General features: G+C 37.3%; 1 protein-coding gene across 2 annotated transcripts; it reads left to right on the top strand.

The window, feature by feature from the left end:
- Positions 1-4,644: 4,644 nt before the first annotated feature.
- LOC116513835 (phospholipid scramblase 2-like) lies at positions 4,645-21,126 on the top strand. 2 transcript variants are annotated; one of them, XM_032225085.1, is made up of 9 exons: positions 4,645-4,803; positions 9,643-9,673; positions 10,963-11,172; positions 15,976-16,109; positions 17,528-17,570; positions 18,304-18,524; positions 18,895-19,056; positions 19,537-19,695; positions 20,379-21,126. In XM_032225085.1, the coding sequence occupies exons 2-9, from the start codon at positions 9,661-9,663 to the stop codon at positions 20,436-20,438; spliced, it is 1,002 nt and encodes a 333-aa protein (XP_032080976.1). In that variant the 5' UTR covers positions 4,645-4,803; positions 9,643-9,660; the 3' UTR covers positions 20,439-21,126. The 2 variants fall into 2 exon arrangements, with proteins under 2 accessions (XP_032080976.1, XP_032080975.1); XM_032225084.1 differs by lacking the exon at positions 4,645-4,803 and adding an exon at positions 9,195-9,476.
- The last annotated feature ends 3,873 nt before the right edge of the window (positions 21,127-24,999 follow it).

Here is a 24,999-nt window from a genome sequence, read left to right as displayed (position 1 = left end):
CAGAGGATGGTAGAGGACTACCATCCATGGGATCACAACGGGTCAGACCCAACTCTGCAACTAACAACAATTCATTATCTAACTAGGTAATCTCATCAGTGTGAATGAGCGTGAGGTTTGTTGCCTTTTGTATGTGGTAGTTTGCTCTGCAAGATTTGGTTGGAGTGTAGTTTCCTCCTTGGTGGTTCCTTGACTGGAAATTGCTTTCTGCTTGTTTATCTGGTGTTGATCCCTGCTTATTTGCATATTGACCACTGGAGAGGATGGATTCTATTTTTTTCATTTCTTTCCTAAGTTTTAAGTTGTATTTTTTGAATGCTTTGTAAACGTGTTTTACTTTTATCAATAGCTGGGATTGAAAGAAAATGAAGAATTTTAAAATGGAAGATGAAAATATCAATAACTTGCATTAATTTGATGATACTACTTTGATGATTGAAAATGGAAGTGAATTCTAAAATTAAGGGGCTAGTGGGATTAACTGGGACTAAGATTAAAAATCAAGAGCATCAGGTTGATGGCAACATACCATCAGTAATAATCAGCTTCAGAACTGATAATTGATACATTGAAGTAGTGAATGTCTTCTGCTTTTTAGGAATGACTATCAACAGTCAAATATATGCCACAAACACCTGTTAAGTAGCTATGAATTCTTAGGAAACATATCCACATGCCATTCTGTGTCTATACTTACAAAGATCAGTAATGATTTATGGAAGCTAAATTTGAACTTTGAAGAAGCAGATTATGAACAGTAATGAAGTTTGGTGCTGGAAAAGATTCCTGAGAATGCTATGCATAAAAGAATTGATGAATTAGTGAACAAATCAATCTAGAATTCTCATTCAAGGCACAATAATCAGCTCAGATTATTTCACTTTGGACACATTGTGCAACAATATAGCTTTCTAGAGTGACTATAATATTGGAGGAAGGAGAAGAAAAGTGAAGAGGATGACCAGCATCAAGATGGGTGGATTTAATTCAGGAATGATCAATACATCATTGGAAAACCTAAATGACCAGTAACATTTTATTCTTGAAAAAATTATATCTATCTAGTCCCTAAAAATTGACTAGAAGGCATTTACTAAGTCTTTCAATATGGCTGTCCTTCTTCCCCTTAATCTAAAGAAAACTATATTAATTTATGTCTCTTAGTTCAACATTAACTGAACAGAAATAGTTTGGTGTGTCCCATATTTTTCTTGTTGACATGTATAAATAATTATTAAACCAAAGCACACACTATTTGCAGTTAGATAAACTGAACAGACGCCATGGCAGACTTATATAACTTAACAGGTAATATAATTCCATGTAAAGCACTGTGAAGCAGTATATATGTCTAAGTGCTATTGCAATTAATTTATTCATCTTGCTACCCTGTTTTCCCCAAAATAAGACCTCCCGGATAATAAGCCCAATTGGACTTTTGAGTGCATAAGATAAAATAAGCCGTCCCCCAAAATATTGCAGCACAGCAGCAGCCATGAGGTGACCATGCTCGCCCCCTGCATCTCAAAAATAATAAGACCTTCCCAAAAATAAGGCCAAGTGCTTATTTTTTGGGGGGAAGGGGTGTCAAAAAATAAGACCCTGTCTTAGTTTCGGGGAATTCTACCCTCATTTTCTTTCCTTGAATATTGTTTATATTATCTATGGGATATACACATAATAATGTAACATAATACAGTAATATAATGAAATAATTTTTAACATTTAACAACAATATTTTATTCTGAATGCTATACATATCCTTGAGAGTGTTCCCACATTTCACTTTCTCTCAGGTGTTGCACTTAATGTAACTTTCCCAATTTTCTAAGAAAGAGGTAGCCAATGCTATGTTCAACTTCAGACACTTTATTTAGTCCCAATTATATCTGCCCTATATGGTTTTTTTAATAAAAAATATTGTAGTGTAGAAACATAGGAAGTTGAAGGCCCAAAGAAAACTAGCAGCAACTAGCATCATATTTGTTTGCATCAGTTCTCACTGGCATGGTTAAGGAACTCAGTGGAAGATACCTTCTGGTAATGGATTTTATGGCTAGTTATGCCCGTTATGGCCCTAACATAGGCAAACCCCTCATTTCGTGAGTACGGGTGTCAAACCTGCAGTGTCACTCCGCCGCCATGTGATGTATTGCAATGTTTTTCCCCTTTGCAGAGTGGGAGTGGGTATGGCCTGCATGTGAGATATCCAGCCCGGGGGCCACCAGTTTGAAACCCCTGCCCTACAGCATGCCCCTGCCAACCTTTTGGGCATCATGGTCCATTTCCATGGAGAGAGGTTTCCACAGACAGGAGGCAGCATGCTTTCATGTGCTGCCTGAATCCCACTGATGGGGCTTTGCTTGTTTACATGGCCCAGTTGCTGACATGTCCTGGCCCTGTGCCAGTCCACGGACTGGGGGTTAGGGACCCCTGTTCTGGAGACTCAAAATTCAAAACCAGGATCTCCACCCAAAATGTTTTTTCTTCCTTTATTGTACCAGTGGCTAACTGAGAGAAAGAGTTTTTGTCTTTTCTTGGAAAAGAAGCTGGGGAGGGGGAGCAAGGAATGATCACGTGATCAGTAAGATTCATTCATTCTTCAGTCTCACACGGCTTTAAGATCTTTCTTTGCTGCTGAACAGAAATCCACCAAACAGGCAGACAAGTGATAACTACCTAGAACCGGGGTGCTAAACTTGATTTCATGGAGGGCCCCATCAAGGTTGTCTTTGACCTTGGGCCAGGATGGGCGTGTCTAGCTCAACGTCACTAGTGTCAACGCTTGTGGTGGGCCGAGCACTCTGCGAGCGAAAATGGGCTCTGGAGCTTTGTTTTCCCTGGCAGAGGGGCCACGGGCCAATCCTTTGCTGTTTTCAGGGCAGCCCTACGGGCCAGATCGAAGCACATACACTTCTGGCCAGATCCAGCAGCTGGCCTTGATTTAGACACCTCTGACCCAGATCATATAAAGTGGTATCTCCCAATTGTCTGTCCATCAATGCTTTAACAATGTAGCATGAAAAACTAAACTCTGTTCTATCATTTGGACAATACAATTTGTTAACAACTTCAGTTTGGGTGTTTTGTAATCCCTTGCTCTGTTAATTTAGAAATGAAAGCATAACACATAGGAGTCTTAAACTGTATGAAACATGGATTCAATCTCAATTTAACAATTGTCTGATGTGCTGGGATTTCATGTCCCAGAATACATTTAAACAGAACTTCTTACACAGTGCTCTTTCTATATTGGATGACACCTTACAAATTAGATATTTTTAGTGCTTTTGCCACATCCCTTTGAGAAAGCAAATGAACATTTTTTTATTTTCAAGAAATCTACCATAACCAGATAGCAAATTCTGGCAATCCTCAAGTTACAACCACAATTGACCCCAAAAATCCTGTTGCTAAGTAAAACATTTGTAAAGTAAATTTTGATCCATTTTACAACTTTTCTTGCCATAGTTAAGTGAATCATTGCCGTTGTTAAGTTAGTAACATTGTTGCTAAGTGAATCTGATTTCCCCATTGACTTTATCAAAAAGTCGCAAAAGATGATCACATGATCTTGGGACACTGCAACCGTCATAAATATGAGTCAGCTGCCAAGCATCTGAATTTTGATCACATGATCATGGGGATGCTTTCATGGTGTAAAAAACGACCGTAAATTGTTTTTTTCACTGTCATTGTAACTTTGAACAGTCACTAAATTATTTTTTTAAAGTTGAGAACTACCTGTAGATATTTCTGTGTGTGTTTGGTACCCTTTATTTTTGCAGTTCAGATTTAGGGTCCTACTGTCTCCATATACTGTATATTTCTTTCAAAATTAATATTGGTTTTATTCTTTTAAAAGGCTCTTGAAACAATATATACATAATATATAACAATATTAAAATTTTGAAAGAAAAAAGGATAAATCAAGAAAAGTAAAGAAAAAAGTTTAAAAAGTTAAAAGAAAGAAATATGGAAGAGAAAGAAAAGTTTTAAAGAAGCATTTATATATGAAATATAAACATATCTATAAATATAAAATTTATATTTCACACCTTCTCTCTAAGGTTATAACATAATTTCCTTCTTTCCTTAGTTTCTCTTTGCGAACCATCAAATCCCTAAATCACAAGTTTATTCGCATCTTGTTTCACCAAAAAAGTTCATAAGGAGCTTCTAGTAAGCCCTATGTTTGTTTTTTTAACTTTAAAGGGAAGGTGTCTTCTGGGAACTTCCACTCACCAACAGGGAAGTTGTAACTATATTCCGAAAGAATTGCAGTACGCAAATTATTTTCCCGCTTTCCTTGCGATGAGATAAGACTGGGGCTCAGTCCAGCTGGCACCGGAAATTCCAAACATGAGAAAGAAAGCTTGTCAACAATCGTGAGACTTTCTATCTCAAAAAAGTTAGACGGCAACTGTCCACAAAGTAGGGAATACTCGTTTCTGGACTTAAATACTCCACTTCATAGCTCGTGAGGATTTCCTCTTTTCTTCTCCTCTCCGGATCGTCTTCAGTCTTCAAACTTGTTGCTAAAGGAAGAGTTTCTCTGCTACAACCCCTCAGTTGGGCTGCTTCTGCCTAAGATGCAAAGCTAACACGTGATCCTACGCGGTGTATTTATTCCGAAGAAAGACGCACACCCCCTCCCGGTGATCTACAGGGTGTTTGGTCTCCGGGGTTTTGACCTAAGGAAATTCATCTAGGGATCGCCTGTTGGCCGTTCTGCCTCTTTCCCCTGCTGCGCCTTTCTAGCCAAGGAAGCACCTGAAAGACGTACAAGGACCGTGGACCGAGGTAAATAATTGAAGAGAAGTGGATACTGGAGGGCGGCTGTCCAATGATGGGGAAGTCGAAAATCGGTGCGGGTGGGGGAAGCGCACAACTGATTGGGCGGAAAAAACTTTAACTTGGCCAGGTTAGGTATTTTCATCGTAGAATCGGGCATTTACTCGATGGATATTCCCTAGAGTTACAGCCCGGTTGTTTTCCAGCTAAGATAGTTATTTTCCTTCGCCTGGGGACTTAGGACGAGAAAGACGAGAAGAAACGAAAGCTACCCTCAAAGCGGTTTCGGTTTCCTTGTTTCCGCTCCCTCTTTCTCCCGCTTGGTCAGTTCCATTTTGAAATAATAATGATAAAGCTGATTCTTCACGGTACTTTTCCTACGGTTTTAATTATTATTATTATTTGCGTACACCAAACGTCAGGCATATGATTGAGACGGAGAAGGGCTGCGTCTTGTATGTGTTCGGGTTTGCCAGGGCAATGTGGGATACTCATCTGCGTGCCTCAACCTCATCTCCATCCTTGTATTTAATCAACGGGAGCCATAGCGTTTTGCCCAACTGCGCCCTCTGGAACTGCCTTGGGTCCTCTCTCAAACAGCTAGTTTAGGTTGCCTCACATTAAAGGAAGTGAAGAAAAAGACACCGTGGTTACCTAAAAGGGATCACCACAGGTCCCTAAGATTTGGGCTTCTATGCTTATCTATATTTGGGGTCGGTGCTGGAACAACTTGTCTCCAGAAGTTGTAAATACTCCAACAGTGGAAGTTTTTAAGAAGATATTGGATAACCATTTGTCTGAAATGGTGTAGGGTTTCCTGCCTACGCAGGAGGTTGAACTAGAAGACCTTCAAAGTCCTTTCGAACTCTGTTATTCTATTCTATTCATTCTATTCTATTCTACCTCAAAGGTCTCCTCCAACTCTGTTATTCCATTCCAAGTTACAAGGCTTCTACCCACACCCAAACCAAATTATAACTTGCTACCTGGAACGATAATTTTCTCAGCTACGTTCCCATGGTATTGTCTTCATCTTTTTCCCCATTCCATCCAGGATGAAGTCTAGCTTTACTACAGTTAATGTAGTATTTTCCCACCTTAGTACCCCAACTCCAGGGTCTCAAGTCACATGACATCTGTTAGCTTTCACATCCTTGTATACTGAGTGGCATCTGCAATATTCTTTAAGATGTAGACTATTCTACGGGTATACAATTTGCTGTGCCAGTTTCCAGTTTCTAATGTGCCTTTATTTTATCAATTCCAACTCTGAATGGTGCTGTCCTGATTATACAGCACATGTTGATAAGCAAAATTGTCCTGATTCATTCTCCTCCTTCTCCTGCGCACCCCCAGGTGGTGAGAAAGTTATTTACAGTTATGGGACTGCAGGAGGAAGGAGGTGGGTATAACGGAAGGGTTGTCTTTTCTTTCAGGCTTCTTTCTTTGTGGTTCTTCCTGCACCCCATTTTCCTGTAAATCAAGTGGAATACCATTTTTATGTTTTTTAAGAAGTACTAAAACAGATCAGAGTCATAAAAGGACTTCAGTAATAGGCAGGACTTTTTTCCTTAGTATTTCCCCCTTCCTTTTACTTCCATATATAGGCAGTAAATGTTTGACTTCCACATTCTTTTGTGTTCCCCTTGGGAGAGATTAAGGCCTTGGCCCCATGTTATCACCATTTTGCTGCTTCCGCATTATTGAAGTTTGTAATAGGACATCATTTCACTGGAATGTTTTTTCACTGCCACTTTTCCTTTATCTCAATTCCATGTTTTATTATTTCCGATTTTCCATAAACAGTTTAAGATTAAAGCTGAGCAGTCTTGAACTCTGAAGTTTTGAAATGCCCCCAACATGGTGCTCGTATGTCTTTCTTTCTGGAAGATAATTATAGAATGGTGGTTGACCAGAAACCAGATGGTATGGTTCTTGAGATAAATATGAATACAATAGAATCATAAATTACATGGTTGAATTCTCTTTTAAAACCATTCTTTCACTACAATGTGGTTTTCTTTCCTTGCTCGTTATATAATTCTAAACTGATTCTGGTTGCCAGTTCTTCATGTAACATTACTCATTGGTTGCCAATCCGGAAAAAGCAGATTATTTTGCTGCCCTCCAGCCTTTGTAAAGGGAAATTTCCCAATGAACCTTGTTCTAGTTTTCACTTCCTTTCATTTCATGTAACCTTTCACCTGAAAAATTCATGTTAGGTTTATAAGACATAAATTAAATCACTCATCATAAAATGGCCTTTAGCTTTAGTTTGGATTGAATAAACAGAACAATAGGGAAGTAGACTTAAAATCTGTTTGGAATTAGCATCTGCATTATTATTACGAAGTGCCCTCTGTCAACATATAAATATGTTGTCATCCGTGAGATATTGCATTAGAAGATGGTGAATTTTTTTTTTGTAGAATATTGTTCATATTGCATAGTCTAGAGCAGGGCACAGATGACATTTCAGAAATATGTTGGAAGAGAAGTAAGGTCTTGTATGTTTTTTTAGTTTCCTTTTTTAAAAGGAAAAAAAAGACTTCTGTGGTCAGGTTTACACGTTTTAATTATATGGAAAATCTTAGAATTTTTTGTGGTTTCCAGAAACGAAGTCCAATATGACTTGCTACCTACTATGTACTGAAGGATGGAGGTAGTGATGATGATGGTAATATTGTTTATTATTACTTCCTGAGTTAGGTTTTCCCCTTATATGTCAGCCTACTTAGTGAGGCAGGAAGGTATGCTGCATGGGAAGGTATGCTGCAAACTCCATTAGTTAATGAATTCTGACTGATGGGTTCAGAAAGAAAGTCAACTTGTGAGTCCAGAAATAAAAATATTTTCTGATAGCCTTTTGAAAGCCTTCTCAGATTCCAGGAGTATAACAAAGCATGGCTATAAGAATAATTATACAGAACTTCTTCACTCCATTAAATCAACCCATCCCACCCATTCACTACTCATGAAACAAAGAATCCATGCTAGCACATGACTTATACTTCATCTTGGCTTTCCCCATGTGTAAATATTTGGTCTCCTTTAGATTGACCCAGCTGTGCCATCAGTTGTTTTCTCTTGCAAATCGAATTGCTGGGAAACATGATTAAAGGCAATTATATAGTTAAAAAGCTATCTCATTACGAAGAAATAACAGAGATTCTAGAACAGCTTCTAGAAGTGTAACCAAGCATAGATATAAGAATAATTATACAGAACAGTTTTCACCCCATTATATCAGTCCGTCCCACCCAATCAGGCAGGAAAGGTTTGCAGGGGTCAATCTGGGTCAGTCACCAGAACCAAAGGTTTTGTCTCCTGAGCTTTTGGACTCGTGCTGTAGTTCATCTTCAGGGAATTTCAAGGAAAGCTCAGAAGATAAACCTCTGGTTCTGGTGACCAACCCAGATTGGACCCCGCAATATTATCCTGAGACATGTATATTTGCCTTCATTCGCGAGGGAAGATTTGCTATGAATCAGCCAGTTAAAGAATTCTGACTGACAGGATCATTAAGGAAGCCTCTGCCATTGCTTCCATCTTTTGGACCATTCTCCTTTCCCCAAAGATGACACAGATCCCCCCCCACCTCTCCTGGACTTTCAGAAATGTCAACAGAACTGACTCTGCTTCAGGGCTGGTATGGAAACATGCTGCCATGGGACTGTTTAGTGTCCTGAAGGCCGTCCCCCAACCTTTAATTACATTTTAGTGTTGAATTGTAATCATATTCACCTATTTTACATTTTATATACACTTTTTATATTTTAATGTTTTATTTGTAACCTTGAGTCCAGAGGTGGGTTGCTGCCAGATCGGCCAAACCTGTAGTAGCAGTGGGGAGAGGCTCTGCCCAACCGCCCAGACACTTCTATGCATGCGCAGAAGCGTCGCAACCCCCCCCTCTCCCCCCAAAAAACTGGTAGTAAAAAATTAGCAACCCACCTCTGCTGGAGTCCCTCTGTGAGGGAGATGGTTGATTTTGAAATATAACTAAAAATAAACAAATAAAAATTAGTAATTGTCTACTCATAGGGATAAGGCAAACAACAATAATTTTCAATTTTTTTTGAAAAAAAAATTCATCTTTTTTTCATTTTATAGAAATAGCACTGAAATCATGTTACAGATTCACTCCCCATCTAATAGAAGATCTATGCTAGCACGTGACTTACACTTTATCTCGGCCGTGCAAATATTTGGTCTCGTTTAGATTTACACAGCTGTGCCCTGAGTTGTTTTCTCTTGCAAATTGAATTGCAGAAAAAACTGATTAAATTAAAAAGCTATCTTGTTAAGCAGAAATAACAGAGATTCTACAACAGCCCATAAAAGGATAACAAAGAAGGGGTGTAGGAATGATTTACTAAAAGTTCTATAGTTAAGCTTCTGTGGAAAGTCATCTTCAAATGTAAATGATTGTGCAAGTGAAAGGCTGCACTGATTGGATCTGGGCCAGATAGCTTTCTCTGTCAATTCCCAAGTTCCCTCCCACTTACAGACAATAACTCAGGAAAGGCTCTATTAGCTAATGTTGTTCTAAAGCAATCCTGCATTGCTTGGTAACCACAAAGCTGAAAATGGAAACAGAGTGGTCCAGAATTTGTAAAGTAGCCTTTTTGTTTCGTGGTATAATTGTGCTTTAAAGATCATGCAGTCTGCAGAAATAGTAGGTAAGAGACATTTTTCTCAAGCACAAACATGGAGACATTAAGCTTGTGTAAACAATTCTTCTCTAGCAACTGATTCACAGGCACAGTACTGGAAATATACTATACTATATACTAATTTTGTTAAAAGGCTTTTAAATTTTATTTATTTTATTTATTTATTTTTCAGAACCAAGTATATATAAGTATGGAAAATAAAGGTGAGTGTTACTCATTTTTTCTGTCAGTTGGTAATTTAGGGTTAATCTGTGTAGAACAATTAATATTGAAATGTGAAAAGTACATCATAGGCATTCTCATAAAATAATTGGTAAGGATTAGGGTTAGATAGCTGAATATGTAGCTAAGACTCAAGAGCTGAACTCTTTTGGCAGCCTGCAGGAAAAGTCTCAAGGAAGGTCCAGAGAATATATCTAACTCTCTCCTTCAGCAATTGTTTATATAAGTATTCTTTTATTAATTTGCTGTGGGAAATATATTTCACTAAATGTTGAGGAACTAATATGTTGCATGGAGATTTAATTCAGAATGCTGTCGAGATTTTCACCCTTGCTTTATGCTGGTAGTTTAGTTGGAACTTTGTGAGCAAGTCTTTTCCTGATAGAGTTTCTGTACCTACAGTGGCCGCCAAGGCTACTGTACACCTTTAGTAAATAAAACACGTCCATCCCAGCCTTAGAATGGAAAGTTGCATCTGATAATTGTATAATCATCCTTGGTAAAAGGCAAACAAAGATATCAATGCAACACATGGAAAATATGTAGCTATAGCAGTGGTAGTTAATCTGTTTCCTACCGCCCACTAGTGGGCGTCCCAGCTTTCATGGTGGGCAGTAGGGGTTTACTGTAACTCTGCTTTATAGTTTTATAAAGTAAAGTTACTTCCCTACTTTATAAATCACCATTACTGTGGAACCGGTGGGAGATTAGAAAATTTTACTACTAACAGAGATACAAAAGTGGGTGGTAGGTATAAAAAGGTTGACCCTGAGCTATAGTATGAATAAAGGAGTTAGGTTTCTACAACGTACTAAATTCATATCAGCATAACATATATGCTATGTTCAAATAAGATAATTCACCTAAAGTAATACACTCTATAGCAAATTGATATGGTGGCTAAGTTCTTATAACATGCTGAAGTAATTTGAGGATTCCCACAACACACTGAAATACCCAACTCCATTTCAGCCTAAATTAGCATGTTGTTAAAATTCATTATATGAGGTTAAATATATTGTTCTTCCCGTTAAGCATTCTTTGTCTGTTAAGCAATGGCCCACTAAAATGTAGATTGGTATCTTTCATAGTCCAATATTTTTCATGTGTTTCAAAGTTGAAATTTATTATTATTTCTGCAATTGCCCAAATAAGATAGCATTTCTTAAAAGTTAAGAAAGCAGATACATTTATTTGATTCATATTTGTATAAGAACACCTAAATGAAAGAAGGTTTCTAAATATTTGACCTGCCTTTCCTTTATTTTAGCAAATAATTCTGTACCCATGGCAGTAGCTCCTGGAAACCCTGGACTACAGCCACAATATGGACTACAGCCACAATATGGACTACAGCCACAATACGCTCAAGGAATGGCTCCTGGACTACAGCCACAATACGGTCAAGGAATGGCTCCTGGACTAAAGACACAGTATGCTCCTGGGATGGCTCCGTACCCAGCTCCACAAGCTTTCCCCGGTAAATATTTTTTAGAAATATTACCAGTTAAACTTTTAGTCCCTTTATTAGAGCTGTATGTACATTGTATGACTTCCATACCCTCAGGCATTTTGAAGCATCTCCTTGGGGTCACGTGCAAAGGTTTGCACAGCCTTTTCCAGTTTGAACCTCTAATATATTTTCGCTTTTTAAGCATACACAATTAGTAGTTCTCCATTGGCAAAAAAATTAGCTCCTAGTGGTTTCAAAACCTTTCTCACACTGAAGGAAATCTCATGGGCTGAGTATTCTTACAATTCCTAGAAGCTAAAGGTTGGACTAGACTCACTTTGATGTTTTAGCTGAATCTGGTCACTTTATCTAATAGAATAACTAAATTGTATGCTGTTAAAAGCCATCATTAGTAATAATTTTTACTGTTTTAAAAAGTCTAACGTGTTTAATAATATGAAAGGAGAAGTTCAGTGATATCCCTTCAACAGGGCAAATGTCACCAGATGTAAAATTGTTGCAAAATAAGTGTAAGCTTCCTGGTGAGGAAAAGGGAAACCAAAGTAACATCATATCAAAGCAGTTAAAGAGAGTTCATTCAGCTTACTAGGAGTCTGTGGAGATTTCAGAACTGATGATAAATATATTAATCCAGACAGGGAGGGGCAGATAAAAATAATTTTTTTACTTATTAACTGTACTTATTACCTTATTATCAATCTTAATGAGTTTGTTCTTCTGAGCAGCATATAATAATTAAAAGCAAAAACAACAGTAATATCTCAAAAGTCCAAAGTTCAAGACAGCTGTGTGCCATCAATTATCTGGGGCTAAAGGCATGAAGAAACAAAACAGATTAAAAAAAATCAAGTTCAGGGAACAGGAACAAACCAGCCCCCACAATTTTTAGTGAGTGGAGTCCACGTTTTCTCTGTTGAGCTAAGTTTATTGTAATTGCACAGGGGAAAAATACAAGGTTCTGCCCAAAATAATAATATTGGAAAATGGTCAGCTTACCTTTGTTGAGAATACTGTAGAACAATAAGATAAGTGAGTGGAAGGAATGAGTAGATGATGCAATTATGAAAGAAAATTAGAGAAGTTACTGTCACTTCTGTAAATAGATGTTTGTTGTATCTCCCTTTGGTCACATTCTGCAATTTTCACAATAAAGAGCTTATGGTCCATCCATTGAGAACGCTGGTTTTCCAATGCAGGGGAATCCATGAACACTTTCCTTCTGCATGTGAAGGGGACTATGACAGATCAGCCGAAATCCTTTGATGGCTTGCAAGACCAAAACTGAAGTCTTCAGGAGACAGCTGTAACCTTCAAGAGTTCAGCTCTGTGCACAAAGGAAAGTTGAACTCTTTTGACAGGCTGCCAAAGTTTCCACAGATTTCAAGCCTATGACTAAAATCTGCAGCTCACCAAAGAATTAGCCAAATTTGGAAAGCTTCAGTAATGGAACTGAAAAACTTAACCATTTGAGCTCCATATCTGGAGGAGATAAGAAATCTTTTGACAAGCAGCTCTTTCAATCAACCCCCAGAGACAGGGAGCCAAAATCCAAGCAGGGTGTTTTTACCCAAAGTGGAAAAGCAGTGGATAAGATAGGAATGTGGTGTACCACAGGAGGGTGGAGGATGCCTGGCATAGGCACAGGATTGAGGGTGTCTCAACTCAGGAGCTGTAGATCCTGTTTGGATTTCAGCAGAGAGGAAGGGGAGCACAGTAAAGTAAATGCCCAGGTAGGCCTGGTATAGACTGGGCCAGAGTGTCTTTCCACTCTGGCACTGAAAATCCTGCTTGCATGGAGGATTTTCAGAGCTGGAGTGGAGAAGCAACAATAAGATAAAGAGTGTGGAGTGACACAGAGGTGTGGGTGATAACCTAGTAGGCCTTGTATGATTTGATTTTGGCAGGGATAATTTTCAGCTCTTGCATATAAATAAACTCATAAAGGTATGCATCAGGAATCCCATGGTCTTCCCCATCACACCAAGGCACCCCATACTCCTTACATGGTACTCCATGTACTTAATGATCCATGAGCTCACTCAAGAAGTACAACCAGAAGTTCCAGGATAGTGTTCATTGAGTGAAGCAACTGTGGTGTTCTGCTTAATGATTACTATAGCAATAGCACTTAGAGTTCCACAGTGCTTTACACCACAGCATACTCTTGAGATGTTTACAGTGCCAGCATATTGTTCTCAACAATATGCGTCCTCATTTTACTGACCATGGAAGGATGGAAGGCTGAGTCAACCATCTGATTTTCTCATTGACCAACATTCCAATCCATTTATGATCGTAAGTTGAGATTTGGTATAGGGCAATAGGAAACAGTCATTCATATGAAATACTATGGTTTGTTTGAGTGTATATATGGAGGGCCAATCAATTTCACAAATGGGTTTTTTCTTATTTTACAGTCCATTAACTTTAATCAGTGTCATTAATTCAATTCATGTTTCATTTTTGTCCTTACCCTTCTGTTTATTGGCTTGTGTGTAAATGCATATCTACCCATCAATTAACCCACTGCTGTACTCTTCATTGAAGGTTATGCATTGTAAGGTAGCATGTCGTCTAATGAAAATTTGTACATGAATGTTTTTCAAGGTCTCAGTCTAGGGCTGAGAAGTCATTTCTAGTCAGGACTAGAACCTAAGTCTCTCTGCTCCTAGTCCAACATCTTAACCACTACATTGGCACTCTCAAATACATACAGGCTCAAAAACTGTATATGCACAAGTAATGCTTGTTAGGGGAAGGAAATGCTAGTAAGATACCATGCAAGATTTTGATATGAATTTATATCTGATTTTCTGAATATTGATTGCTTACTGGCTTATTTTATTTTGAGGTAAAGGTAGTTTAGCCATGAATGTGAATCACTTGTGAAAACATATTTTTCAAATATTCCTCAGTATTGATAGATACCTTGACTACCTCCAAGGAATATAACAAGTCAGAGGAAGAAAGTATAAAGAATATGTGGATCTGATACCTTAATGTGAATTCCTTGTTGGACTAATTATACTGTGATGCAGGCATGTTTTTTTCTCAATTTATCAGAAGCTTCTTGGAAGGAATGACTCTTTGCTCTCCATCATACATACCTAAGTTGCATAGCACAGGACCAAGATATTGGTGCCATGTTAATAAGGAGAACAATAGAAGATGTCGTTTTGTTAGCCTTCTGAAACTAAAATTGATCCTCCTGGCATATCAAGTAATTAAAAATGACATTCAGATGAATGATGACAACTGTAGCATGGCTTTTTATATTCAAATAATAAAAGAGGCACCTTTATCTCTTGGAAGAGGCATCCAGCTATTGCAGTCAGTAAACCATTTGAATTTAAAAAGCCCCTGGGGAAAAGCATACAGCTTTTAGATTGTGGAAACATAGATTTGTCTACCTTAAAAAATGGTGACGATTGGGTTTGAAATGGTGTGGGGCAAAAATTGCAATTTGTACAGGGCCATAGTTCAGGGTACTCGGCTTGCATAAGGTTTCAGTTTGAACCTTGGAAAGGATCTCTACCTGAAACCTTGTGTGGAAATTGATACTGACCTGGATAAATTAATAATAACATAATGAAGGGGTGTCAAAGTCAAGGCCCGTGAGCCGGATCTGGCCCATGGGGTGCTTAGATCTGGCTCACGGGGCTGCCCCTGGAAACAGCAAAGGACCGGTTCGCGGTGCCTCTGCCAGCGAAAACAGAGGTTGGCAGGGCAGCACGTGGCCCTCCCAGGCTCTTGTTTTCAGTCGTGACAGCCTCCTGCAGCCCTTTGCCAATGAAAATGGAGACTGTTTTTCTGGCAGTCCTGAAGGAGGTTGTTGCAGCCAAAAACAGAGCCTTGCCTACCCCAGCCACACACACACAGCCCCATGAGGTCAAACACAACCCTGATATGGCCCTCAATGAAATTGAGTTTGACACCCTGACATAATGCATTGTTGCATCTTGGATTGAATGTTGTATAATTATTCAAATGGTTCATTTATTGGACATAGCCTGGACAGATGTAGGCACAAAGCTAACCTTAGTAAAAAAAATAATAATACATGGTTTCCTTTAAATTACCAATTCTTGGTGACTTCATGGACACAACCATGCCATTCTCTTCACAACAGTATAGAAACAGTTTGCTGCTGCTTCCTTCCAAAATGCTATCAACTCCCACGTTTAACCTATAGCCCTGGATTCTTCCAGGATTTATCTAAGTCCTAACCAGACCTGATTCTGTTTGGCTTCAAAACCAGACATTGTGAGCCAACAGCAATGTGGCTTTGGATCAGTCAGTATCTCCACTTCATAAGATGAAAGACAAAACATGATGTACTTTAGCTTTACGTTTTTGAAGATGGTTGGATGAAAAAATAATTGAACATTCAAGTGTCAATATAAAATATACTCTCAAAAGGAGTAAAATTGAAGATTAGTCAAATAACATACCAATTGGACCAGTGGTGAAATTCAATTTTTTTTTTTACTACCAGTTCTGTGGACGTGGCTTGGTGGGTATGGCAGGGGAAGGATATTGCAAAATCTCCATTCCCACCTGACTCCAGGGGAAGGATATTGGTTGGCCTTCCGGGGTCAAAGAGCTCAATAAATCACGTTCTGGCGGGTGTCACACATTGGCAGTTGTGACACATATTTTGAATGACAGGGAGCCGCAGCAGAGGGATGAAAGAGCCACATGCGGCTCCAGAGCCATAGTTTGCTCACCCCCTGGGTTAAACAAAAAAAAAAAAAATCTGCAGGGATGGCTTATTTTAAAAAATATTTTTGTTTCATCTTTTCCTAAAAGGTGCTCCCGGGCAGCCTCCATATGCATTTCCTACAGCTTATGGAGCTCCAGCAACCTATGGCCAACCTGCTGTTTGGATGCCAGAACCACCTTCTATTCCAAATTGCCCTCCTGGATTGGAATATTTAAGTCAGGTATCTTCCTCTCCTTCTACCTGATAAAGTATAATTCGAATGTCTTTAAAGTGTGTAAAAACAGTTATGCTTATCTTGGCAAAGAGTTTTAAATATGGAGACCATGGGTCCTTTATTATATAGGACAGTAATGCATTTTAGAAGGCTGTCCTTTAGATTTATTTATTTTTCAAAAAGTCTTATTTTGCCCTTTTTTGTTCATTTACTATACAAAACGTTCACCATTTAAGTCATGATTTTTCACAGTCATGTGTAAAATATGAAAACTGAACTGTATGTTTAAGATAAATTTACACATACCTTTTGATTTTAGATATTTTTATGAGGATATGAATTTTGGTGAAAAAAAATCTTGATTTTTCCTTTATTTATTCTTTCAAGGAAGAATTGTCACTGGAAGTATAAGCCATTCATTCATTTAGTGTGGTGATGTTTGTGGTGATGGTGATGATGATATGATGATTTATTAAATTTATATGCTGCCCAATTCCTAAAAACTGTGGGAAGTCCATAAATGGTTAAAGATTAAAGAAAACAACACAACTCACAAAAGAACAAAGGTAGCAAAGATAACAAACCTGGATGGGAAAAAAGGAATAGAAGAGTGCTTCAAACATGCTTACCAAAATATTGGGCAAAGATCCAGGTCTTCAGGGCCTTTCAAAACATTAGCAGAGTGGGGGAATGTTTGACTCTCAAGTGGAACTTCTAGAGAATATCAGAATAATGCAGCCCAAATCCCAAGTTTTTAGATATGAGTTTTCCCAGCTCTGTATAAAGATGCTTAAATTTGATACCAGCCTAGCTATATTTAGAAAAACATGTGCCGGAACCTGAGAAGTCAAAGGTAGAACACGAGTGTTTCTGCACTTCATGGTACTGCAGGTAAAACACGTCCCATTCATTTAGAAAGATGAAAAACACTGGTGTATAGGTTTAGAAGAATGGCCATAAAAAGACGATGTAATGAAAGGACAATTTTAGTTGATGGTATAGATCCTGCCAGAAGATTGGAATGGTATAGAGGACTTCTGTATAAAGTAGTTCCAGTTCTCTTTTTGTAGTTTGATTTGTGAAAGTTATTGCTTCTACTACCATTGATAATTTGAAACCAAACAAAACTGGTGTGCTTTAGATGTGTTGGACCTACAACCTCTTAGTTTCCCAGTTGACAAATTCTTTGTACTGGTTGGATATTTTAGAGTAATGGTCCAGCTATCTGGAGGGGATCAGGACTGAAAGATGCTGAAATAAGATTCCTTTTTAATTCTGAAAAATTATCAAGGAGAAAATAACTAGCTTTGTTTCCATTTAAGGCACTTCTCTTATACAATGAGGTTGATAACTTACAGACTAGTTGCAGAATGAATTCATTGATTATAGCGTAGTTCTAATATTTTTTTAATTCTTTATAACAGATTGATCAGATATTAATCCATCAGCAAATTGAACTTCTGGAAAGTAAGTATTTTATGCTACTTGGTATTCATGGCTTAGAAAAAATATCAGATTGTTCTCTGCATGAGCTGCTCTCTCCTTAACCTGCTGCATGTTTCTTGAACCCAGTGGAAACCTTTTGCATATGGGGATTCTATTTATTCAGACTTTATAATTATGCAAATATTCCAAAGCTAATTTTAGTGAATGGAAATAAGAATTTTCTTCAGATCTTCCTTTTCAACATAGGGAAGCTATGCAAAATTGTTGCCTGGCCCACAAAGCACTCCATGAACTTAATGTGAATTTTATTAAAGGTAAATGGAATGACATTATCAATAGTCAATATGATTTCTTGCTGATCATGAATTTAATATATTTTGTCACATCAAAAATTATAAGTTAAAATGCAATTATTTTTGGGGAAGTTGGAGGATGGAAGGTCACCCAAGGTTTTGAAAACACGTGCAAATCTGTTGCTTTAAATTGTGCATCTCTAGGGAAGCGATTGGAAGTACTTTGGGAGATTGGATGAGGAGCTAAAACATCCTAGTATCATCCATAAAACCATATCAAATATGATTGCAGAGTGTCTTTTTTCTCTATTTTCGCCTTTCTCACTGCCCCGTAGCTTTAAGTAAAACTTTGCAGATTATTTTCTTGACGTCCATTAGCATTCTTGGAAAGAGGAATAGCTTAACAGTGAAAGATGTGAATTGGCCAAGCAGCTTTATGTATGTCTGTTTCTTTGTTTCAGTTATTACTGGCTTTGAGACTGCCAACAAATATGAAATTAAAAATGCTATGGGGCAAAGGGTCTACTTTGCAGCTGAGGAAAACGACTGTTGCACTTTGAACTGCTGTGGACCATCACGACCATTTACAATGAAAATCATGGACAATATGGGCCGGGAAGTCATAAACCTCATACGACCTCTGCGATGCACCGGTTGCTGCTTTCCTTGCTGTTTACAGGAGGTGAATCACTTGGGTGTTTTGTTTTCCAGGCTGAGAGTCACACTGGGCTTTTGAATTGGATACTAGCTGTGTACTCTAAACCATAGGTAGATACAGGACAAAAACTAAATTTAAATGTTGTATTAAACTGAATGCATTAAAAGGAAGATAGTGTTTATTTATTTTGGAGGTTTTTTTTGTATTCTCATATTTTAAAAACTTGGTAGCATCTTCTGAAGCGACCTCCAAAACCATATGCCACTCTAGGATTTCAGACAAGAATTATGGGAGTCAGTTGAACAAGAACAAACCTTTTGTTATAAATATATTGCCCTTTTAATGAATTTTGTGTAGTCTTAACTCTTCATCTCTTTTTTCTGTTTTTTTAAAGCTTGAAGTTCAGGCTCCCCTAGGCACACCAGTTGGATATATTAAACAGACCTGGCATCCTTGTTTGCCAAAATTTGTAATACAGAATGAAGCCCGGGAAGATGTACTTAAAATTGTTGGGCCCTGTGTAGTCTGCAGCTGTTGTTCAGATATTGATTTTGAGGTAAATTAAACACTAGAAGCTCATATTCTACTTTTTAAGAAATTAATCATGTTGTGTCTGATATAGGAAACCAGCCTGCCCATTTTATTGCTTGGTACAATGGTTTTTGATGGCATAGGATAAATCTTACAGTTCTTCTATATAGAATTATTACTTGTTTGAGGAAAAACAAATCACATATAGATTGATTTATATTCAGAAAGTATCTTCTTTTTGATCAAATGGAATGAGGAACAAGAAAAAGTTTAAAGCTTTATGAATGTTAGATTAACTTGTTTTAGAATATCTTATTATTATTGTTTAATAATATTGTAAAGATTTCCTACAACTATTGAATATTGATTTGATTTCCGAAGATATTTTTGTTTACATTTTTATTATTACCCTATTTTTCTTGCTGACATGAAATAGTGATATCTGCTTCACGATACTTGAATTTTCTACATTATAATTTTGTTTCCGTATTTTATCCCAAACTAGGTATTATCTTTAGATGAGAACAGTGTTGGAAAAATTTCCAAGCAGTGGACTGGTTTCGTAAGGGAGGCTTTTACAGATGCTGACAACTTTGGAATCCAGTTTCCAATGGATCTTGATGTGAAAATGAAAGCTGTTATGCTTGGAGCTTGCTTCCTTATAGTAAGTATAATATTCTCAGATACTGTATTATTCACTAATTGTATAATTCAATAATAGATTTTTTAATGTAATACAGGGGTGTCAAACTCATGGCATCACATGACATATCGGACTTTTCTCGTTTGCTAAACTGGGCGTCGGCCTGGCAAACGCATGACGTCTCCGGCTCGTGGGCTGGAACTTTGACAGCCCTGGTGTAATACATAAATGGAGTTCCTAACAGACTTTACTATAGCAGCTTGAACAGAGTTTCTTTTTGTAACATCAGAAGAATTGCTAAATTCTTTTGTATGCCAGAGGAGGTTATCTGAAGTGTTAAGCTTGCTAGTCAGTTCTAGAAAGAAACTCCCAAATTTCCAAAGCACACTGGATTAGATAAAATTCTTAAGGCTATGGAATGGACTGCCAAAAGAGTTTCAATTTTAAGGATGGAAGCATCACATGTTGTTGTCTTTTCCACACTTCCCAAACTCGACACCTTTTAGATTAGAAATACTAGAATCTGTTGCCCCAAGAATTCCTCAGAATATGAGGATTGGAGAAATTGTGGTATGTCGGTTTCAATGAATCCCACCATAAGGATTTTTTTCATTAAAAGAAAACTGTTGAATAAAATAGAAGAATGTCTGAATTTTAGCAAGCAATTTACTTAATTGTTCCCTCTTTGTTTTTCTTTTCAATAGGATTTCATGTTTTTTGAACAATCAGGACACAAGGGGCAACAACGTGCTGGAGTCTGGTAACAGAGTACAGTCCTCATTGTAGGAACTTATAGTGAAGTAGTTTCAGCATTTTTATTTTCAGTGGATGTCTCTTATAAGAGATTTTCATTAAACATTCTTTTTCTTTTGGCATTATACAATAATGCCATAATGCTTCTACATAAGTAGGATTTCAAATTACTTTAAAATTTTGAAGCTATTTTAGAATTAATCGTTACGTATAACGACACATTGAAATGATTATAAGTGTTTATATTAAAAGTGAGGTCTTACCATGCATCCTCAACATTTTTGTCAAATATTGTTAATGTGAATATTATACTTTGTACTGTAACTTGAAGTAATAATCAAATTTATATTTTGTACATATAAAGTAATTTTTTTAAAATAAGGATTTTGAATATTTCTTAAGATAGATCACATTTTCCATTACAGTACAGATTGAATCTGATAGTGTCTGTAAGACTGAACAGATGTGTATGCATTTTTATCCTTCGTGTGCAGAAATAAAAATAGTGTACCAGGAAGAATATCACTTTTACAACTATTTTGCAAACAGTTGATTGCCACAATGTTGGAGTATGACTATAGTACAGTATTGTAAAAATATGAATGTACTGTACTTTTTGAGTGATCTCTTCCTAATTTTTTTAAATGTTTCCTACCCTGATTCTTGTTATAGGATTATGATACATACTAACATTTTTTTTAAAAATCTACACCAAATGTGTTTTCTTCATCTGATATCAGGAAAGGGTAAACATGATCATACTTGAATACTGGATACCATTCATATAATTTTCAAATTCAGACTTCTTAGACCTAAATTACTCTGTTTCATAAAGTGAAGTTCAAGGATCCTTGGAAAATACTCATAAAGTAAACATTGGTAAATTTAACCCATACTTAGAGTAACAGTATAATAGAGTCGGAAAGGATCCTGGAGGTCCTCTAGTGATGGAGCAGCCACAACTTCCAGAGGCAAACTGTTCTACTGATTAAATGTTGTCAGCATCAGGAAATTTATCTTTAGTTCTAGGTTACTTCTCTTTTTGATACGTTTCCAACTGTTACTTCTTGTCTGGCCCTCAGATGCTTTGGAGAATAGATTAACCCTGTCCTTGCTGTAGCAACCCCTTAAACATTAGTAGACTGCTAACAAGTCACTCCTAGTCCTTCTCTTTGTTGGAATAGACATACAGTTTCCAATTCCTGCAACAGTTCATTGTATGTTTTATCCTTCAGTCCCCTAATCTTATCTGCACTCTTTCTAGAATCTTAACATATTTTTTTTGTATCATAATTATATAACACTAGACACAGTCCATTCAAGTGAGTCTTACCAGTGCAGTGAAAATATCTTTTGTGGGTTCTCCATAATTTTCAAACATGGGAAGGGGTCCTGAGAGCAAAACATTTACAAAGCAGTGATCTAGATCAGATCCCTACATCAACCTGAAAATAAAGGACTAATAAACAACAAAAAGAAGGAAATATTTCTGCCTTTGCCATAAAACCAATATTTTTACTGGTTATAAGTCTTTAATTTATAACCAGTTATTTTAGGACTGCTGGCCTCGAAAAGGGTGCTCTATTGTCCATAAACACTTCTGGCCATTGTAAAATGTTGCCTCTACTATAGTCACAGGACAACACTTTGGGTGATGGCAACCAGCTGCAGTACCACATGACTGAAATTTTTGCCAATTTCCAGCAGAAAAACACCCACTTGGAATAATGAGTTCACTTAACAACTGCATGATTTACCTAATTGTAGTGACTTGCTTAACTGTCACAGAAAATATCAGAAAATCACATCTGGTCATATGGGTGCCTCAACTTACAGATGCAATGACCTACGAACAGAATTTCAGTCCCAATTGTATAAGACAGAAGGAGGGAGGGCATCAGCTCTACCATATGACAACAACTTTTCCAATTTTGAAATACTAGACACATGGATTTCTAGTTTTGTCACCTATATTTGCATTCATGCTAATGTCGTGAACACTAACAGGATTCACTTGGTTAAATAACTGCATAATTGGTAAGTTTCTGGTTTCAAGAACAATGTTAGCAAAAGATGAATTGCTCCTTAAGAATTAAAAGACCATCAATATAAATAATGCCTACCATGTACAATAATTAGTCTTACTAATTACTAATCATTCTAATAAATGAAAGTAGAGTCTAGCAAGGATTGATAGGTTTTTTTAAAAAGAAATAAGACCATATTTTTGCTCTGGACACTAAAATTCAATCTAGATTATTTTATGGACTACACACTCTGCCTCTAAATTGTATCCACAATTTGACTGGATAAAACATTGTAAGGAAAATGTAGTTACCTAACTTAATGTTATCAGAGCTGTGATTAAATCCTGGAGCATTCCATTATTAAAGTAATGTGCATTATGCTTCTTAATAACCTATCTTCTAAATGTCTCTCCTTGGTAACCAAAGGAAATCTGGAAACTAATTAACCCTTTGGCAACTCCTGTTCAGACTAGTAGGAAAACTCTGTTGCTTAATCAAAAATTTTCTTCCTTTCATTCATCTCATTGTCTTTTGTTACTATCGACAATCTCTTGCTCCCACATATTTTATTTGTTATTATTTATTTACAGATTTATGGGCTCTTCCCATTTTAAGTGAGTGAGTTAGTACCTCTGCCACATGTTCTAGCACAATTTTTGCTTCAGGACAGAAATGCCTGTAGAGCAGATGGAAAGTTCCATGTTTTGTAAATATTGTCTTTTTCTCTGTCAATAGCTAAAATCACTCAGAAAAAATGCAGATAGGGACATGTAAGCCTATATTTTTCTTATCACTTAATACATTTTTTTCATACTCTAACAATCTTGAAGTTATATCATCTCCCAATGGAGTTGAAACAACTTGTGTGACCATCAAATGTCCTTCAGGATTAAATACTGTTGTTAAAGGCATTAAATATTATTTGTGGTGCATTCCACATACCTTCTCAATTGTTTATTGTTAGAGTATCCTTCTAATTAATAAATGTAATATGAATAAATTTATTTTTCATAGTTTTACTTTTGGATGTTTAGAAAGCATAAGCCAATTTACTGTACAGGGCCCAGCAGAATTAGCCACTATAAAGGTCACAGTTTATAATAATATATATGAGATTGATTTTTAAATAAAATTATGAGATAGTCACAATTTACACCAACTAACAATCAAAGCAAGAAAATTCTGATTACTGTGGCTTTTAATTTCATCTGAAAAAAAAATTACATTTATCCTCAAAGACTGGCTCTTTGTTGAAACCTTGACTACAAAAAAAATTAGTTACACATTTGAAGATTATTCCATTCCTCTCTAAATAAGTTATTGTATATTTCTCTCATGTAATACAACATGTTGCAATATTACAGATATGTTGTCACAAGGATTATTCTCTCCTGTCACATCATAATAAATAAATAAGACTTCCTTTGGAAGCTGGGGACGTGGTGGCCCAGTGGCTAAGACGCTGAGCTTGTCAATCAGAAAGGTTGGCAGTTCAATGGTTCGAATCCCTAGCACAACGTAATGGATTCCACTCCTGTTACTTGTTCCAACTTCTGCCAACTGGGTTATTCGAAAGCATGTAAAAATGCAAGTAGAAAAATAGGGACCACCTTTGATGGGAAGATAACAGCATTCTGTGTGCCTTCGGCATTTAGTCATGCCGGCCACATGACCATGGAGGCGTCTTCGGACAGTGCTGGCTATTCGGCTTTGAAACAGAGATGAGCACCACCCCCTAGAGTCGGGAACGACTAGCATATATGTGCAAAGGGAACCTTTACCTTTACTTTTACCTTGGAAGCTATCAAAAGTGTAATTACTTCAACCTGCAGAAGGCACTGACCTATCCCAAGGAATATTCCTTTTAAGAACTGCTTCAATTCTTGTTTCCCACAAGATTTCCTGGGTCATATCATATCTGTTAATCTACAGATCAACAATAAATGCTATTTTCTGTCACGTTACCAGTTAGCTTGCACAGAATATTACACAGCATGATGATGTGGAGATGTGATGTGAAACTAGCAGCCTTTAGCAATAAAAATATCACAAAAACCATATTATTTGCTTATTTAAAAGATGTATATGCACTTCCTTTTTAAAATCTCAGGCTAATTTTCATTAATTCTGCTAAAATTCAATTTCACAGAAGACGTGGGCTACAAGCAAGCCCTCTATGCCAGCGATGGTGAACCTTTTTTGGCTCACGTGCCATAAGCAGGGGGAGTGCAGGGGGGAATCGTGCGCGGGTATGCTGTATATATAATGCAATGCATGACCCCCCAAGTGTGCATGTGCGCATGTCAAGCGCCACCACCACCCCATTTTTTGCATGCTTTTTTCACTTTCCCCAGGCTCCAGAGTGGTTTAGTGGTTTAGTGGTTTTTCAACTTGTATGCTGCCCTATTCCTGAAGGGACTCAGGGCGGCTGACAAACCAGGAGGGAAGGGGCACAAATACAAAAAGAGTAAAAACAGAGACAAACAGCAAGACAAAACAATTTAAAAAGTCACAACAGGCACAACCAATTCGAGTGGGGGTGGAA

Source organism: Thamnophis elegans, chromosome 10 (assembly GCF_009769535.1).
Source record: "Thamnophis elegans isolate rThaEle1 chromosome 10, rThaEle1.pri, whole genome shotgun sequence".
Lineage (NCBI taxonomy): Eukaryota > Metazoa > Chordata > Lepidosauria > Squamata > Colubridae > Thamnophis > Thamnophis elegans.
This window is presented reverse-complemented; position numbering and strand designations above follow the sequence as displayed.

Excerpts from the sequence above, each read along its gene's own strand:
- LOC116513835 (XM_032225085.1), top strand. Across the intron at positions 16,110-17,527 it reads GATTGGAATATTTAAGTCAG|ATTGATCAGATATTAATCCA; the intron begins GTATCTTCCTCT and ends TCTTTATAACAG. Across the intron at positions 19,696-20,378 it reads TTGGAGCTTGCTTCCTTATA|GATTTCATGTTTTTTGAACA; the intron begins GTAAGTATAATA and ends TCTTTTCAATAG.